The sequence below is a fragment of the Vulpes lagopus genome, chromosome 9, assembly GCF_018345385.1.
Source record: "Vulpes lagopus strain Blue_001 chromosome 9, ASM1834538v1, whole genome shotgun sequence".
In the NCBI taxonomy this organism is placed as follows: Eukaryota; Metazoa; Chordata; class Mammalia; order Carnivora; family Canidae; genus Vulpes; species Vulpes lagopus.
Window position 1 is genome coordinate 18,600,373 of NC_054832.1, and position 19,858 is coordinate 18,620,230.

The following is a 19,858-nucleotide window of genomic DNA, read 5'->3' on the forward strand; positions in this document are numbered from 1 at the left end:
AGTTTTTCTTCATGTGATGAAAACTTTTAAAGTCTACTTTCTTTGCAACTTTCAAATATACAATGAAAAAAAAAACCCCAAATATACAATGCAATATTAACTGTAGTGTCACCATGTTGAACATTATATCCCTAGACCTTATTTATCTTATAACTGGAAGTCTGTTCCTTTTGACTTAATATTATTTTGACGACTTTTTAAAAAAATTGTTTATTCATGAGAGACACAGAGAGAGAGGCAGAGACATAGGCGGAGGGAGAAGCAGGCTCCATGCAGGGAGCCCAATGTGGGACTCCATCCCAGGACTCTGGGATCATGCCCTGAGCCAAAGACAGATGCTCAACCACTGAGCCACCCAGATGTCCCTCTTTTGAAGTCTTTAAAAATATGTGTATAGTATTCCCAATTCATGAACACCTAAAATGTTTCCAATTTTGTACTACTATAAAAAATGCCACGATGAACTTCCTTGCATGGTACCTTTGTGCACTTGTGTAAGGATATACGTCAGAAAAATACCTGAAAACAGAATTGTTGGGTCAAAGTCTCTGTGCATCATAGTGCTGAAAAGCTCTCTAAAAAGTTTGTTTTATTGTGATTTCTTCAGGGATTCTGGCTTTCTGTGCCTGAGCCACCTAACATGGGGACCCCTGCTGTAATTCAATCTTCTTCTGATTTCTGACATCAGCCATTTGGCTGGCATTCGGGCCTAAGTGTAGTGGTTTCCAATGCCCTTGTTCTAAGTGGATGGGGAGGGGATCAGATGGGTAGATTTGGACGCACTCATTGGGGAGGGTTAGGTGACAAAATGAAAAATTTAGACCCTCTTTTTCTAAGTCATGCCTCATCCATGAGGAAGAGGGATAGGTTAGGCTTCTCCACGCTGGTGTGTCTTCACCCAGCTTCAAAGTCTCCAACAGCATAACGTGGCCTCATGAGAAAACATTATTCTGTAGTGAGGACTATCCAGAAGGGCTAACAAGTTCTCCCATCCTGCTATCATCCTATACCAGAATTGAATCCCTTTGGGAATGTTCAGAGAAGTAGGGTTCTCCAGGCAATAAGGTCTAATGCCCCCATTAGATGGGTCTAATGGCCCCAACCTGGGGCCATTTAGAGACCATAAAGTTAACTCTGGCTAATACATTTCCCAGAGCTCCTGACATCACCTCACAGCACCAACTGCAGCAGAGGAAATATTAGAGAAAGTAGAGTCCAGAAAACTTGGTTTCAAATTTCAAACAATGAAGATCAAGTAAAATACATCTATGGGCCACAATTTGGGTAGGTACAAAATTTGAATGAGTTTTTCAAGAACTTGTGCAAAGCCCTCTGTTGTGAAATAGGCATGTATATAACAGCCTTCGGGGGCCTCTTAAACCTCCTTCACCATCCCCTAAGAAAAGGAATGGTTCAACCCATCCTTCTTTACTTAGGGGAGCCCCTCTTCTCTCACGGATATTGCAAAATCTTGCTTTTCATCTACTCCAGGGAGTACCTGAACTCAGGAAGCTAGAGCACTTGGCAAAAACAACAAATTTCCCCTTCAGAACAAAGAGGCACAGTTACAAACCCAGCTCTAAAAACATACCATGCTAACCCATAGCTCTCTAGCCAGGTAAGCCACCTGCGCTCTGAGAGGGACTGCCTCACACAACTTAACCAGTCACCCAGCCATTACTCATGTTTCTCCAAACAACCTGTGCCCTCCTCACCACCATCGGCTCTGCACCAATCCACTCTCACCATTTCTTCCAAGTTCCAACTCAACACTCACTTCTCTGGCCCTGCCCTTCTCTGAGAATGCCCACCTTCCACATTTTCCTGGACACTGAAGTGTTTAATCCCCACCACAGTGGGTTCCTGTGTGTGTTCAGAGCCAGAACGACACAGCGAAACTTTCCAGGACTTTGACATCTGGTGGACATGTGGGTGAATTCCAGCTCTGGCAGTAGCCTGCTCTGACCTTGGGCAAGTTACTTAATAGTCTCCTCCAAAGTCAGATGGATAATCGCAGTTGCCTTGGAGAGTCATTTCAAGGACTAAATCAGATAAGACACATAAAGTACTTAGCTCTGTTCTTGATTTATGCTATCAGACCTATTATTCTCAGTTTTACCTCTATTTCCCTAATTTCTAATGCTGCATAATTTTTTCTTAATTCAAATTGTCCATCCCTTGAAACAGAAACCAAATCCGTTGTTTTCTAAACCCATAAAACCATCTAACACAGGCTATTTATGGATTAGTCAGTAATTATTTCTGAAATTATTGGAATATTTACCTAATTTGGAGGTCAAAGGGGAAAGGGACATGTGAATCTGGTTGAAAAGTTGATGGCCTCAAAAAAAAAAAAAAAAAAGGAAAAAATAGTTGATGACCTCAGCAGAGTTAGCACAGTATTGTACAGAGACTGAAGAAAAATGCTCAAGCTTAACTTTGAAAACCTGAGTTGTAGTAACCTTAGTAAAGTCTCACAACCATCCTAAGCTTTTGTGTCCTCATCAGTAAATGATGGTTAACAATGTCTGACCTGCCTACCTTTCCAAGCATTCTGAGGATCCATTGCCATCTTCTTTATGAAAACATTGTAGAACAGTATATAATATAAAAATGAAAAACCTGAGAATGGTTGGGTAAATTAGACATATTATGATTACCCAGGAAAGGAAGAAATAGGTAGTCTGTTTCTCCTGGAAACCGCCAGACCTCTGAGCATTATTAGAATTTGTAGCCTTGAAATGAGTGCCTCCTCTGGATGATGGAAGGTCAGGCTATACTTCCCAAAGCCGCTCAGAGCCAGATCTGCTTGCCCCTTAAACTCTGCTTCTGCACCTGCATTAAACCTGTGGTGTGGGGCTGCCCAGGAGGCTCAGAGGTTTAGCGCCGCCTTCAGCCAGGGCCTGATCCTGGAGACCCGGGATTGAGTCCCACATTGGGCTCCCTGTGTGGAGCCTGCTTCTCCCTCTGCCTGTGTCTCTACCTCTCTCTCTCTCTATGTGTCTCTCATGAATAAATAAACAAAATCTTAAAAAAAAAACAAAAACTGTGGTGTGGCTAAAGCGAATTTCTAAAATACTAGGGGCATTTAAAGGGGCCAAAGTCCAGAAATGTTCTCTGGGTTGACAACATTTCCTGAGAATAGAGAGTGCAGAGAATTCTGGAACTCCTATAGAGTCAAATAAACCAAACTTCACCTCTATACAAGTCCCATTTTTAGTACTCCTTGGCTCTTGTTGTTTGGATTTCTTTTCATTTGTTTTTGCTGCAAGTGTTTGGAAGTGTTTGCTTCTTGACAACTGAGAGTTTGAAAAGAGATGGAAAATTACTATCAGACAGCTGTTCCATGCTTTTTTTTTTTCATAAGAACCTAATATAAAAGCATCCGGTCTGGTGTTGAACCATAGGGAGGAAAACAAAACATCTACCATCTTATTTCTGTCAATAATTTGAGCGTGGATATAGGTTGTAGGAGCACAGCATGAAGCAGAAGGAAGGCCAGCTAGCCAGCGGCCAAAAAGCCTACCTTGTAAGCTTTACATTTATTGTATGAGCATTTACTATACGGTAGACCTTGGAGCTCAGAGATCTGATTCTATGAGAACATATCAAAGTACTGAGGCTAGAAATTATCATATATAAACTTCCCAGAGACAGATAGAGAAATCCAGACCCTCAATTCAGTTCCTTTCATTGGGAGATACAAAGGCATAATCTAAAGATCAAAACCAGACTGTATACGTCTTTGGTCTGCTTATTTCTTTTCATTTGTGGGGCCAAATTACATTCAACACAATTTAAGACAATTTTTTTCCAGCTTAATTGAGATAAAATTGATATGTAATATTATGTATATTTAAGGTACACAACATGATGATTTGATATACATCTCTATTGTGAAGTGATTAGCACAGTAAGGTTACTTAACATACCCATCACTCACATAGTTACCTCTTTTTACTTTGTGGTGAGAACTTTTAAGACCCACTGCCTTACAACTTTCAGATATACAGTAGAGTATTCGTAACTATAGCCACCATACTGTATGTTGTTACATCCTTAGAACTCATTCATCTTATAATTGGAAGTTTGTACCCTTTGACCACCTTCACCCATTTTCTTCACTTGCCCCCACAATATACTCTATTCCTATGAGTTTTCTTTTAGATTCCACATATAAGAGAGATCATAGAGTACTTGTCTGTGTCTGACATAATATACTTATCATAATGCTCTCAAATTTTATCCATGTTGTCACAGATGACATGATTACCTTCTTTTTTTACGACTGAATCATATTCTACTGTATTTATATATACCCTATATTCCTTATCCTTCCATCTCCGACACTTAGGTTGTTTCTATATTTGGCTATTGGGAATAATGCTACAATGAACATGGGAGTACAGATATCTCTTCAAGATCGTGATTTTATTTCTTTCAGATATATACCCAGAAGCAGGATACCTGGGTCATATAAGTGTTCTATTGTTAATTTCTTGAAGAGCCTCCAGACTGTACTCCATAATGGCTGGACCAATTTATATTCCCACCAACAGGGCACAGTGGTTTCCTTTCCTCTATATCCTCACTAACATTTGTTAGCTCTTGTCTTTTCCATAGTAGCCATTCCAATTCATTGAGGCAAATTTAAGAATTGTTTATAAATATAAATAATTTTTAAAGACTTTATTTGAGAGTGAAAGAGAGCATGAGGGAGGGAGACAGAGGGAGAGAGAGAAGCAGGCTCCCCACTGAGCAGGGAGTCCAATGTGAGGTTGGATTCCAGTACCCCAAGATCACGATTGAGCTGAAGGCAGACGGTTAACCGATGGAGCCACCTTGGTTCCCCTTAAGAATCATTTAAAAGTATATTTCTTGATTGTCTTGGGAAATCAGAAGACCTGGTGCCAATGCTTTCCCAAGTGGCAATAATTCCCGGCTGTTGCTGAGCAGTGGTGCCCATTACAAGAAGTTTGTGTCCTCTAGGTTTGCACATCTATTACTACTGATTGTTACCCAACACCAGAGCAATTTACCATGGCACTTTCACAGTTTTCTCATAATATAGAAATATCTCTTCTATACTTCTGTCTCTATCAAAATTTGGAAAACTGAATAGAAAATTAGAAGGCATGGTATTTCAAGAAAATTGAAAAAGGCCAGACTTCCTTTGTGAGTTGAAAAATAACATAAACAAGAATAAACACAATACTCTAACATAATAATGTAAATATATATAGTATGTGTAAAATAATACGTATATTACTTGTATTACCATCACAAACCTCATTTCTAACATAGAATTGCAATAACATTAGCCTTGAAAGAATTTCAAATTTCATTGACTACACTGAAATTTTTGTGATAGATCTAAGTTCACTCTAAGTAGATCCTACTGGGAAAAACAAAAAGAAGGAAGGAAGGAAGGAAGGAAGGAAGGAAGGAAGGAAGGAAGGAAGGAAGGAAGAAGAAAGAAAGAAAGAAAGAAAGAAAGAAAGAAAGAAAGAAAGAAAGAAAGAAAGAAATCCCCAATAATCCCCAAACAAATTTTTCAGTTGCTTGGCTTTATGGAAAAAAAAAAGGCAATAAATTTGTTTTTGCATTCATGCAAAAATAGAACTCCCCTGCTCTGATTGTAATCTAAAGCTACTTTGACTTGGAGCATTGATGTTGGTGACAACAAGAGGAAAAACCACAATTTTTTAACCTTCCAGAAAGCCTGTGGGACAGAATTTAATACACAGTGATGTTAGGCTTGCCAACGATTCGCTCTTTGGAAGGGAGGTTGATCCTCTTGAGGGCTTCCTCACTCAGAGGACCACAGCTGTAAAATCAGAGTTTTAGTCAACCGAAGCCTAAAATGAGGCAAAGATGATGGGGTAACCCAGAGGAAAGAGGACATGATGTGGAGTTTGTCAAATTTCAATTCTTCCACTCCAAACTCATGTAACCTTGGAGTGGGTGTCTAAAGAGTTGATGTGAATGTTACAGGAGAAAACATAAACTGGCCTTTTGTAAGTACTTCCAAATGCTGGTTCTGATTCTCTTCTGTATTTCCTTGCTATATCAATCATGGACTGGAATATCCACTGTTTTCCAAACCAGTGTCCCTTTACCTGAGTTCCAGGTTCCCTGGTTTCTAAAGTGGCTTCAGACCTTTTCTCAGCATTTTAGTGCACTGGGTCAGGGGCATTCCCTTTTTGTAAAGGGCCAGGTTAGAAATATTTTTCCATTTGTGGCTATCTTTAGTCAAAGGGCTCAAGGGTCAGAGGGCTCGCTCTACATTTTCTGTCTCTGTTACTCTAACTCTGCTTGTCACTGAATATGAAAGCAGCCAGAGACAATATGTACAAAAACGGGCATGGCTGTGTTCCAATAAAACTTAACTTACACAAACAAGCAGCTGGATGAGAGGCCATAGTTTGCCAACCCTTGTACTTGACTATGAATCTTCACATCCCATACACAGTTCTTGGTATCCCAATGCAGAGTTTAAAATGTTCGGTGTGTTTTAAGAATGAGGGAGGGAGACAAAGAGGAAGGGGCAGAAGAAATAGCAAGAGTCCTCAAAGTGAATTTATATCCTGTACATTATTATATTTAACTAAATATAAAGAGGATTCTTTTCCTCTTGTCTTTAGCTATATGGCCTAACTAGAATGTTTACCACCTGCTATTTGGATCACTTTTATCGACTTTGTGTGGGCCTGTCTTATAGACACTAACTTTATTTAATCCTTACAATAATGCTGTAAAATAAAAAAAAATTTAAATACATATTTTACAGGTGAGTAAATGGAAGCTTAGAAGAATTATATAAATGCTTTGCCTGGTGTCATAGAGCCAGTAAGTTAGAGAGCTAGGGTATAAATCTAGGCAGTTTGATCTCACAATTGCCTACTCTCTTAGCCTCTGTTTCTATATAGTTAAAAAAATGGATTATCCATTGTGTGTTCTTGGAAAGATTGCAACAGTGAAAATATCCGAAAGTGCCTGGGTCAGAATCAAGGAGCATTAAATCAGTTCCTGTTCTTTCTCTATCTATCATTCAAGATTATCCACAGTTACTAAATATTTATTGAGTACTCACTACTTCTTCAGGTTTGATGATCTAGAACCACTGACTCCTAGGAGAAGGGAGATTTGGTCCTGGTTTTGTCTCCAGGGATATGTGACCTTATGGGGTCTTTGGCCTTAAGTTTTCACATCTGTAAAATGACACATATCTGCTTAGCCTTGTTAAGAATGCTATCTTATCTTCATCACAAATCCCTTGGGGGAAAAAAAGTACATTTCCAGACCCTAGCTAAGACATCAGAATCCTTCGGGATGGGGCTTTGGTTTCTACATTATCATCCCCAACTCTATTTTGGGAAAAAAAAAAAAAAGGCGAAATAAAACAGTATTAAACTTACAAAAAGTTGAAACAATCATACAACAAACCCCCATTTACCTTTCACTAGATCCACTGATGGTTATTTTTTGCCATATTTCCTTCATAGATCTTCCTTTTTCTCTTGCTCTCTTTTTCTGTCTCTATATTTGGAAGTCAGTTGATAGTTTGCCACATTTTCTTGGTAATTCCTCTCTTTTCCCATTTGAAAGTCAGTTACAGACATCATTTCACACCTAAACATATCAGCGCATATCTTCTAAGAATGAAGACATTCTGTAATGATAATGCCATTAATGCACCCAAGGAATTTAATTAACATTGATGCAATTATATTATCATATATGTAGTCTATATTTAAATATCCTTGTATGCTTTCTTTGATGTTCTAGTCCAAATTCCTTCATTTTATTTGGTTTTCATATCTCTTTAGCTTCCTTTCATTTAGAAAATTCCATCTTGTTTTTTGTCTTCCATGACATATTTTCAAGAAATGCAAGCCACTTGTTTTGTAGAATGCACCCCTCCACCTTCTGGTTCTGCCTGTTTTCCCATATCTAGATATTTTGATGGTAAATTGGATCAAGCATCTATATGGTACTTTGCGTGCCTTTATTGGAATATATTCTGAAGACAAAATGAATTGCAAAGAAAATTTGAACTTAACTAGGTAGGTTTGTTGTTGGTATTGCCATTGAAATAGTGATAGTAACTCTGAGACAATTTCTTTCTACATTGTAGGACACAGCAAGATGAATAAATACGTTGACATTTTTGGAAACCAGATTCTCATGTATCAGAAGACAAAAATATGGAATTAGAAAAAGTACACAAGTACCTTATAGTGTTGGATTCAAATTGGGGATATGAATACAAATTCAATCTACCTACCATCATAATAGAAATAAGCACATCTAGTCTCCAGATTTTGGGTTTCACATAACAATTTGTACTAAAAGGAATTAGGGCTCCTTAAGGAATGGCCGATCCCAGGGCTAGGCAGATATAATACAAGTCAGTCCTTGTTATGTCAGAAAACAAAAGGAAAAATATATATATGCCTAAAGACAATGGGGATCTATCAAAAGTACACAGGGGTCAGCTTGAGGAGGCTTACACTGGCCAAATTTGGTATACCTAAGTAGAAAACAGAATAATAATAGCAATGGAGTATAGCTCATTAGATAAGACTCTACATCATAATGAAATTAAAAACCAGTAGCAACAAAAAAGACTAAATGGAAGAAAGACCCTCATTTCAGAAGGATGTTTGCTAATAAACTTAGAAGGAATTACTGAATTCAATATCTGCTTTTTTAACATGCTCCCCAGGTGGTTTTAATTCACTCCCAAGTTTGAGCACAACTGTTTCCTTGAATCTCTTTAATTCTACGACAGCTATAAAATCTTAAGTGCAGCCCCTGCCTTGGAGAAACTAATACTTAATAGAAGTACATGAAAAATAGAAATTTGAGTCAGCCTGTTGACAATTTGTTTCCTATAAAGTATCCTTGAAAGTCTTTTTTCCTCACTGTTTCATATGCCAATCATCTGGGCTGCTCTCGACACTTGCCGTTCTATTCTAGCATGGTCCTCGAACTCCTTCCTGCTTACTTCAGCCACAAATCCCTTCCCGTGCAGTACAAAATCTTGACACCCATGGAAATGGAAAAAGGAGGCAGCCCAGGCAGACCAGAGCTTTCAAGACATCAATACATCCTTGAAGTTCAGTCCACTGGACTCTCTATGAAAATTCAATGTCTTGTGATATCTGAGAGGGCTCTGATTTCCATCCCAGAAGTAGGACAGTAACCCTTTGCTTTCAAATGTATCTTCTGTCTCAGGGCTTCCAAGTTTTGCAATTAACTGGGACGAGGTGGGGGGGGGCATTTTCGTATAGTTCTGGTATAATTATGCAGAGAAGCAATTCAAAAGTTCGCATATAGTTACGAATTTCTCTGTCCATAATCAATCTTTTCCTTTGCTCTCCATATCCAAATCGATCGCCAGACCCTATTAATTCTGTTTTTAACATTTTTCAAGCATCTTCCTTTGACTTTCCATTTTCTTGCTTTCATTACGAGAGAGCCCCTGCTGTTTTCTCCTTAAGGTTTCTCCCTTGATCACATTAGACTCTAAACTAAGCAAATGACACCAGAATACCCTTATCTGGGCCCTTGACTTCAATGCCTTTAGGATGCTACTTGTTGCTTGCTCTACCTTCCCCTCAAACTCAACAAATCTTTTTTTCTTTTCTTTTTTTTTTTTTAAGATTTTATTTATTTATTCATGAGAGACACAGAGGGTAAGACAGGCTTAAATCCAAACTTGTAGGCAGTGTGACCTTGTTGAGCTGAACATTCTCATCTGTAATATGGGGATAACATGATGTATATCGAATGGTTGCTGTCTGGAATCAAAGATATGTTTTGTATGTACAGGGCCTAACAGAGTGTAAAGATATAATAGAAACTAATGATTTCATTGGCTCCTCTTCCTCTTGCTAGTTCTCTATATGGTGAATCATCACTATCTGTTCAATATTTCTTTAAACTATCTCTTTCATTTCCACATGAATACAGCTTGTTATATACCGGCTTAGTTTCCTGAACAATCTTTCTGTTTTCCCATCTTCAGTCACTCCAAAGACTTGTGTTCCTCGTGTGTACAAGAAATCTTGCTAAGGCGCTTCAGTCTCTCCAACTAACCCATTCCTCATTCTGTCGACAGATTAATCTTCCTCGGGATCTGTTTTTATTGCACTTTCCTTCATTCAGGAAGAACCAGTGGCTTCCCAGGACCTTGAGGATAAATTCCACATATAGGGTAAATAGAACTATAATTTGGTCTGGCCTGGTCTTCTTCCCTGCCTTATTCTAGTAAATATATCCCTTTATTTTGGTGGATTGCTTATCATCCCCATTCCAGCCATTGGGCTGCACTGGGAGCCATCAATCGGGGTATGTTTCTTCAGCCACCAGAGTAGATATGTGATCCAAGCTGAACGATCTTGCTCCCTTTGGACGCTTTTCTAATTGAGATGAGGGGAAAAGAGACCTTTCCTTCTTGGAAGCTGAGCTGGGTACTATAAACCTTGGCACTGCCGGGGGCCATGGTTTGGCCTTGTGCAATCTGAAAGAATGAGGTGCGCTAGTATCAGTTCCAGCTGTACTCAAGGCTGGCCTTTCTCTTGCCCTTAGCAAATTGGCTATGTGAGCTCATGCATTTCCCATTCGGTGTTTAGTGTCGGTTGAGATTCTATCATTTGGAGCCAAGCATTCTGACTAATAATGCTATCTTTTCACCAGATCTTGGCTTTACTTCTTTCCCAAACCCATCTAAGCTGATCAACCCACCTGCTCAGTGAAGATAATCTTTTCAGACTTTTCTTCCTGCCTTTGACCAAGTTGTTCCTCCTGTTAGGAATGTTTGTTTCTCTCTTATCTCATTCTCCAAAGTCTGTGCTTCCCTAAGACTCAACTCAAAACCTTTGTCTTTCATGAAGCTCAGCTTGTCCCCCATGAGCACAAGGGAGTATTCCCTTAGCTTAACATCTAAGTTTTAGATTCCAAAACCTAAAAGCCATCCGATATTTCATTACTAATTGGGTCATTAATCCTTATTTCCTACCTTTCTATCAAATTAGAAAGAAAATTCCAAGCTCAAATAAGGTCTAGAAGTGAAGGAACTAGTTCCAAATCACAAGCCCTATTTTGGGGAAGAACACATTGACGTTTCCTTAAAAACACTCATGTCTGATGGATCATAGTGGAGAAATGCATTTAAAAAGGAATAAACATGAACCAGGAGCTTAAATTATCTAAAAAATATTTAGATCACTAGGGACTTGGGGGAAAAGACGGAACATAATTTAAAGAAAGTGCTAGGGTTTACTAAATGATGAAAAATGGAAGACCATAAACATGTTGTGTTCTGGAGGTAATACTAGGCATTGAAAATATTGGTGTGACATGTGAGAGCCTTCCAGAGCAGTCAACAAAGGTGAAGCTCTAGACAGAGAAGGCAGTAAGGTGGGAGATACGGTGTTTGGGAACTAGCCCACGTTTCCGTTAGACTCAGGGAAGAGAGGAATAGGTGAGCAATCGGTCTAGGATAAATGAGGATCTGTGCGTAGCCACACTAATGGACTAGGAGTTCAGAACAAGGAGTTAGCAGGGAGATTCTCTAGAGGAGCCCTGCTATAGTAGGAGGGAATAAATTGGGTAATGTACAAAAATGGGCTATCCGGTTGTGAAGTAGGGTAAGAGAGGAAGTGTCTCATGGGGTCAAGGGGTGGGGGTACAGGGTGATGACTCCATATAGGAAGTGGAGACACGGTGGAAAAAAGTGCATTTCCCTCATATCTAGACCTCTGATTCCCAAGGTTCTGAAAATAACTTATTAACCAACCTCATTTGGAGTCTCAGGAGCAGCTTAACAAGACCCTGAAGTAGTTATTTGAACTTTCATGTCTCTTTAATTTCCTATTATTTGAAAGATGTGTATGGAAGAAACTAATTTCTTAATCCTCTTCGGACCAGGACATGTTTTATGCCTACTTAGACCAACTTGCTAAAGTCCCCAGGATGTGGACGGTTCTCTTACCTACAGGGATTTCAAAGAGCCATTTCGTTCCACGTGTCTTTTACATAATACGAACTCTCCTACCACTCACAGTTTTAAAAAGCATCCAATGTATAACCCCTTAGGAAAATTGCCTTAAATTGACATCACAGATATTAAAAGACTAGGGTAAGGTTTGTTTCCACAGCAGGTTGTTATGGAAGGGAAGTAAAGGGGGTGGAACTCAGAGAAGCTGGAAGATAAACATCTGAGCACTTTCAGTTCTGCCGTGGACTAGCGGGGCTCCTGAAAACGTCTCCAGTGCCATGCAGCATTCTGACCTCAGTGTGAGCAATCACAGATCTCTCACCTGACTGCCTGGCAGGCTGATAGTCTGGGGGGTGGTCTATCTAGTTCACCAGGGACCCGCCCAGGGAATAGCCAGGCACACGCAATAGAGGGTGTTTGCCAACCCTCTTCAAATTGATGATGCACCTGTTAGCCAACTGGGGCGTACCAGAGAAGAAAGAACCTGCTCGGCCTTCTGTGTGGTGCCACCCCCAGTCTCTGTGCTTCACCTCTGAAGTGAGAATCTCTAAGCCAGCATTTTGATTTAGCTGTGTCCACTAATCTCCCACTCAGCCCTGCAGCCAGCTCCTTCTGAACCGTGTACTTTCTGTGTTCGGGTCTGTCTTCCTGTGTGAATCCTCTTCGCCTCCTAGGGTGGGCCTCCTGCAGCATTCTCAGTTCCTCCCACTAGTGGGTACTCCACAAGCAGGCATTTCGCCAATAGTATTGACATCACCAGGTCTCACCGTAGGAGTTTTGCATTTCGAGTACCCCTCATGCAAGCTCCACAACCCTCCCTCCCCCAGCGATCAGGATCTTTGTTTCTGCTTCTTCACTATTCACTTTGTATCCACTGTCCATCCTGCATATGGGATAAATCTCCCTAAAGATGCTGCACCTACTCTTTAGGAAACAGTGTCAAAAATACAGTGATGATGATATTTTCCAAACCCAAGCATTGGATCATGTGTTTTACCCAATAGAAGTTACTCAGTAGGTAACAGTAAGTAACATTTAAAATCAAGGCTGACCCTGATGATCCAGAATGTTTGGCTGTTGAAGCTCAAAGAGGTCAAGAAGGAAGTTTTGTGTTGCAGTCAATCCTCCAAGGCCCTGCCTTGTGATCTGGTCCAGCCTACCTCTCTGATCTTGCCCCTACCTCTCTCTTCCTCCCACAGGCTGCCCCAGCCACGCTGACCTCCTTTTGGTCCCACGAACCAGACGAGCTAGGTTCTGTCTCAGGTGCATTGTACCGGCACATCCTTCTTCCTGGGACTCTTTTCCCTAGATCTTTGCAAGATTCCCTTCTTATCATCAGTGTCTCACTCCAAAGTCACCCCTTCACAGAGGCTTTTCTTAACAGCACCACTCCTGGTAGTCACTTGCCCTGGTTACTCTTGAATCTCTCATATTGCTCTATTTTCTTCCCAGCATTGACTTCTGCAAAAAAAAAAAAAAAAAAATATATATATATATATATATATATATATATCTTATGTGTTTGTTGTCTTTCTCTCCCTCCACTCCACCACCCAGTCCATTGCAAGCTCCATAGGGCACGCCTTTACCAGTTTGTTTGCTCCCACATCACAGCATCTAGAATGCTGCCTGGGATATAGTAGGTGTGCAACCAAACTGTGTGGGATGATTGGATGAACACTGCTCCTCCCACCACACGATGCGCTGGCTCATGTACCTTTGGTGCTGGTGAGCTGAGAATTATGTGACTTGCTCTTTTAAGTCTACGTTTACACAGCAGAAAATGTAAGCCTACATTTTCTGTAGGAAAATGTACATCTCGCAGGAAAGGGACACACAGAGGAGGCTCCCAGGTCTGTCTGGGTAGGAAACGAAAAGCAAAAGTTTAGGCCAGAAGGAGGAAACAGAACAGGAGACAGAGCTATGCAAAAGAAATCTAGTTTAAGAAAAAGGGGGTTGGGGAGCTTCAGGTATAATTTTGGGAATACCGAATTAAGCTGATAGTCATGGTTAAGTCCAGTTGCAGCTTTGCCACAAACTTACTGTGTGGCTGTGGGTCCATCGTGGCTCTATTCTGGGCTTCAAATGTCACACTTATGAAAGGAAGAAGCCGGGAGGCCTTTCAGTACTTTCCAGTGACCATTCTTTTTTTTTTTTTTTTTAATAAATAAAAGGAGACCGAGGGCCTGGGTAGCTCAGTGGTTGAGCATCTGCCTTTGGCTCAGGTCACAATACTGGGATCTTGGGATCGAGTCCCCCAAGGGGGTCCCCACAAGGAGCATGCTTCTCCCTCTGCCCATGTCTCTACCTTTTTCTATGTCTCTCATGAATAAATAAATAAAATCTTAAAAAAAAGGAGACCTAGGAAGGGATAATCTGCAAGTATTAAGGCTTGTATTAAGAGGCTATATAGTGCACTAGTCTGAAGTCTTGCAAAAAAAACTAAGAAATGAGGTAAATAAGGGTTACCTTTGAGAATCCAAATCACCAATCAGAGGCCAGAGATGCAGAACTATCTGAGAAATGAGCTAGGACTTCTAGGCTTGTAAGACCACAACAGTCACCAGTTTCAATATATTAACATGTTTCCAAAAAGAAAGAAAGAAAGAAAGAAAGAAAGAAAGAAAGAAAGAAAGAAAGAAAGAAAGAAAGAAAGAAAGTGTCAATTAGGTAAGGGCAGAGTGTTCTCTAACCTTGGAGACGGAGAGGCCAGAGGCAGGGGCTAGCTCTACCCGTTTATATTCAGGGCATATGTAGACATTCCCACTGGAAAGGCCGGCCTCACTGCAAGGTGAACCCTGTAGCTAACAGGCTCTGAGTCTTCAGGAGAGTGTAAGACAGTGGTTAAGAGTCCAGACTCTTCATTCCTGGCTTCAAATCCTGATTGCCATTTACTAGCTCTATGCCCCAGGCAAGTGAATAAACCTGTATCTCTACTTTTTAACCTATGAAATGGGAATGATGATAATGGTAAGGATCCCCCAAGAATTCCTGGGAGGATTAAATCAATGTGTGTAAAGCATGTAGAATAGGGACTGTTATTACAATTTCACTGAAAAAGCCACTTCCAGCTAACATACATGCCTCAGGCCCGATGATATGAAATATCTGATGCCACTTTCAACTTCTTCTCATGTAGGTTTGCTTACACAGAAAAAAATGTGTTTATCACAAGGCTTCTGAGAAATTACCGTTCTAGAGCCTGCACAATCTTATAGCAAATCAATAAGTTACTTCCAGCTGTGCCTGGGCCTCCCACATTGCTTGACCACAGAGACACAGGCATGATGGAAATGGAAAATACCGGTTTTGATTTCTAAATCACCACACCGGGGTTCTGGTGTCTATCTCCTCCTTAGTGTTTTGGATTATTATGTAGACACTTAGGCTCTGATTTCCCTAAAGAGTGAAATGAGTGAATCCTCAGCCTCTAAAGCAGAGGGCTATCCCAACTGTGGTACATCTGCATGGGCTCTCTCTCTGATCCTGTGACTGCTGTCCCTGCCGTGGGTACCTCTACACGAAAGAACACGGATCTTGTAGAAAACCGTGAATTAAAAATATAGGAAATGAGGGAGTTCCTATAAAAATATAGGAAAGGAATTAATGCTTAATCCAGGGGTGTCTGCTGACCTGCCTCCAGTGACTTCTCAAAAGATGCCCAGATGGGGGATCCCTGGGTGGCTCAGCGGTTTAGCGCCTGCCTTCAGCCCGGGGTATAATCCTGGGGTCCCGGGATGGAGTCCCACATTGGGCTCCCTATGTGGTGCCTGCTTCTCCCTCTGCCTGTGTCTCTGCCTCTGTCTCTCTCTCTCTCATAAATAAATAAATAAATAAATAAATAAATAAATAAATAAATAAAATCTTTAAAAAGAAAAGATGCCCAAATGTTTTCATTTCATTCAGAGACCCTGCCTGGAACTCCAGCTACCCTTTGGGGGCTCAACTGCGTCTTAAAAGCATTATCAGTTAAAAGTGTGGATCATTCTGGAAGGATTAGAGAATGTTCGATGATGTCAATGGTGATACACATCAGTGGGAATGTGTTTGGTAAGATTTCTAACCTTGCTGGGTTGCTTGTGAGTTTTGCTTTGTTTTGATTTTAGACAGCAGGGAGAGAGATGAAAAGTTGGGGGGAGGGGGATAAGACTTCAAACTGGTGGGGAGGCCCATGACACCTGATTACGGTGGGAGGAGAACCTGAGAGGTTCAAGGACCGGGAACACTCTGAGGGGGTTCAGGCGTGACTGGGGTTAGGTTGGCATTTCTTGATTGGCCTGGTAAGGTACCCAACTATAAGAATATCGTCCCCCTGGAACAAGAAGTAACTAGCAACTAGTCCCAAACAAGTAAGGGAACTTTGCAGATACAATCCATTGCCACCGAGTTCTCGAACGGTGGGACCTCCTACATTGGATTTGGGGAAGAAAGAGAAAGTCCCAGGAAACATTTGGAATCGCCCTGGGTGGGGGTGAGGGGGGCGGAACCAGACAGAGAAGCAGATTGCCTATGGCGTGTTGAAGCTGGAAAGGCATCAGCTCCTGGGGTCTGGGGTCTGGGGTCTGGGGTCGGGGCAGCCAGTGACCTGCTGAAAGCCACCGGCCAGCGCACACGCCTCTCCAGAGATCCGGAGGAAAGAGGTCCTGCCTGCATTTAGAGAGAGGAAGTTTCGGGCACTCGGGCTGCGCTGGCGCTTCATCCTGAGCTCTCGGGACTCTCGGAGAACCCGGGGCCTCCGTCTGAGTGTACCTGGAACCGGCGCGGAGGGGAGCCAGGTGAGGAGGAACTCGGCGGGAGAAGCCGAGCCTGGGTTTGCGAGGAGGGTCTGGGTCTGGGTCTGGGTCTGGGTCCCGCAGGGCCCAGGGACAGTGGGGCGGGGGCGGTGGGAGGGGAGGACTCCGCGGCGTGGAGCGCCGGGCCCAGCAGGGCGAGCCGGGTCCGGGCCAAGGTGCGGCGTGGGCGCCCGCGGGGCGGGGAGGGTGCAGAGGGGGGGCGGGGCCGGGGCAGCTCGGGGCTGCGGGGCGCGGGGGCCGGAGCAGGTGAGCGGCCGCCTGGGCCCCGCCGGGCCCCCGCCCCTCCCCGCGGGCGCGCCTCCTCCTACCGACCCTCCCGGCGCCGCGCCGCCCCGCCGCTCCCCTCCGTGGGCGCGTTGGCCACTGGCAGCTGCTGCCTCTTTTTTTTTTTTTTTTTTCCTTTCCTTTTCCCCTCCTTTCCCCTCCCCTGAGTGTGTCTCTCCTTCTTTTAGGTCGCTCCACCCCGCGCAGGATCCGGCGAGGGGGAGCGCGCTGCGGCGGCCACCTCGCGCCGGGCGCGCGTGCCAAGTCCCCGAGCGGCGCCCCGCGCCCCGCGCCCGCGGCCTCCCGCGGCCCCCGCGGCCCCCGCGGCCCGCGCCCACTCCCCCTCCGGCAACCCCGCGGCACCCTAAGCATGCCGGAAAGATGGCGCTAGCGGCGGCGGGCGGGGGCGGGGGCGGCGGCGCGCCGCGGAGCGGGCTGCTGGAAGTTTCGGTGCGGGACCGCTGGCACAAAGTTCTGGTGAACTTGAGCGAGGACGTGCTGGTCCTGAGCTGCGACGAGGGCGCCGCGGCGTCCAACGGCCTGGGCGCCGCCACCAATGGCTCGTTCTGCAGGGGCGCGGGCGGCGCGCAGCCCCCCGACTCGCCGGCCGGGGTCCGCACCGCCTTCACCGACCTGCCGGAGCAGGTGCCCGAGTCCATCTCCAACCAGAAGCGCGGCGTGAAGGTGCTGAAGCAGGAGCTGGGCGGGCTGGGCATCAGCATCAAGGGAGGCAAGGAGAACAAGATGCCCATCCTCATCAGCAAGATCTTCAAGGGGCTGGCGGCCGACCAGACCCAGGCCCTGTACGTGGGCGACGCCATCCTGTCGGTGAACGGGGCCGACCTGCGGGACGCCACCCACGACGAGGCGGTGCAGGCGCTGAAGCGCGCGGGCCGCGAGGTGCTGCTGGAAGGTACGGGGCTCCCGCCGCGCGGCCGCGCACACACCCCCTCGCACTCCCCCACGTGCCCGCGCAGCCCGGGCCGGCGCGCGGGAGCTTGGACAGCTTTAGCCCCCCTGCCCCCAGGTCCCTAGCCCAGGTCCCTAACCCCGGCCCCTAACCCCCCCCGCACGCCCCCCAACCCAGGTCCCTAGCCCTGCGTCCCTAACCCAGGCCCCTAACCCCGGTCCCTAACCCCGCACCCCCCCATCCCCGCGGCCCTAACCCAGGTCCCTAACCCTGGCCCCTAACCCCGCACCCCCATCCCCGCACCCCTAACCCAGGTCCCTAACCGCCCCCCCGCACGCCCCCTATCCCAGGTCTCTAGCCCCCGCGTCCCTAACCCAGGTCCCTAAGCCTGGCCCCTAACCCCGCGCCCCCCTAACCCAGGTCCCTAACCCCCCCAACCCAGGTCCCTAAACCCCCCCCCCCAACCCCGCGTCCCTAACCCAAGTCCCTAACCCCCCGCGTCCCTAACCCAGGTCCCTAACCCTGGCCCCTAACCCCATGCCCCTAATCCAGGTCCCTAACCACCCCCCCCAACCCCGCGTCCCTAACCCCCCCCGGGTCCCTAACCCAGATCCCTAACCCCCCCCCCCCGCCGCGTCCCCGACCCAGGTCCCTAACCCCGCGGCCCTAACCCGGGAGCTCTTGCAGGCCCGGACCCTGCAGGGGTGTGTGAAGGGGCTGGGCGAGCAGGCCTAGTGCACCGCGTGTCCTGTTTCCCCGCGGATAATCCGAGTGAAGCGTAGGGGCCGAGTGTAACCCGGGGCAGCCGTCCACGCGGCGGTGAGAGCCCACTGAATGAATAATCGCAACTCGGCTACAGCTTCGTGCCTCGGCACTATGTTCTCAGAAGCCTGGGCAATCCGATTTAAAGGGTTCAGTCCCCCCGCAAAGAGGACGGAGAGGCGTGGCCGTGTGTGTGGACCCCCCCCCCCCTCAACCCCCTTCATCCTCCCGGACTTCCCTCCTCGCAGACTGGAAACCCCGGTTATTATGCTGGGGGAGTTGTGCCAAGGGCTGGGGAAGTGTGCTGCAGCTTCATGCAGAAGTTGGTTCCCTTCTGGTGCCAGGTGTTTGGCCGGTCAGTCTGGATTCCAGGCTGCTCTGGCTGGAGGGTTGCTGAGGCAGTTTTTCTGCCTGGCCTCGTCCTGGGATTTTTCCTGAGTGGGGTGGAAACAGTTTTGCATTTGTAAACAGTTTCCCCTGAGTGGGAGGCTTCTTGGAAGGGACTCTCTTGAGATCCTATGTCCCCATCCCCTAATTTTTCAAGGGAGTGGAATAGGTAGCCGAGTTATTATAGCCTTTTGGGATTATGTGCTGTTAGGAGGGCAGAAGGGCAGTAGGGTATTAAGTGGATAATCATTCTCCTTTCCCACTACATCTGTATCTCTTACTTGGTCACTGCCTCTCTGCCCCCATGGCTTGTTTCGTGCTAACCTCAGTTAGCACACATATCATGTAATTATTTTTGTCTATTTACTCAGCTTCCCCCTCACTGTAGATTGAGTTGCCTGGGGTCTTTTATTTAGTTATGGGTCATCTCCCTTGAGTTTCAGGGCTCAAGGATATGCATGACAAGTGAATAAATAAGTGAGCCCATAGCCATGGTCGCACAGTATTTCGACCCAGATCTTGTAAACTGGTGGTTGATTTAAATCCGAAATTAAGGACTTAAAGTCAATTTCCTGCTCACCAGATGTGGTGCTGGTGTGTGAAACCGAGAAAGTTCAAAGTTGGAAAACCAGCTTTGTTACATGTGACAGCTGATGCAACTCTCTGATAGTTGATAGTACATGATAGTCCAGCTCCTGCCTAGAATACATAGGGTCCTCCCCCCCACACTTTTAT

At 44.9% G+C, this 19,858-nt stretch overlaps 1 protein-coding gene and 1 long non-coding RNA gene across 2 annotated transcripts in view; one reads left to right on the top strand and one right to left on the bottom strand.

The window, feature by feature from the left end:
- Positions 1-8,713: 8,713 nt before the first annotated feature.
- Positions 8,714-16,778, bottom strand: LOC121498900. The gene is made up of 3 exons (XR_005989942.1): positions 16,593-16,778; positions 13,227-13,468; positions 8,714-10,528 (listed from the first exon to the last, which is right to left on the bottom strand). It is a non-coding gene; the product is annotated as an uncharacterized LOC121498900 (long non-coding RNA).
- A 371-nt stretch (positions 16,779-17,149) lies between these two features.
- The window catches only part of SNTB1 (syntrophin beta 1), a 231,022-nt gene continuing 228,313 nt past the window's right edge, over positions 17,150-19,858 (top strand). The window contains exon 1 of the mRNA XM_041769285.1: positions 17,150-17,977. Coding sequence (XP_041625219.1) covers positions 17,446-17,977 — 532 coding nt within the window. The 5' untranslated portion in view covers positions 17,150-17,445. The remainder of the gene's footprint in view (positions 17,978-19,858) is intronic.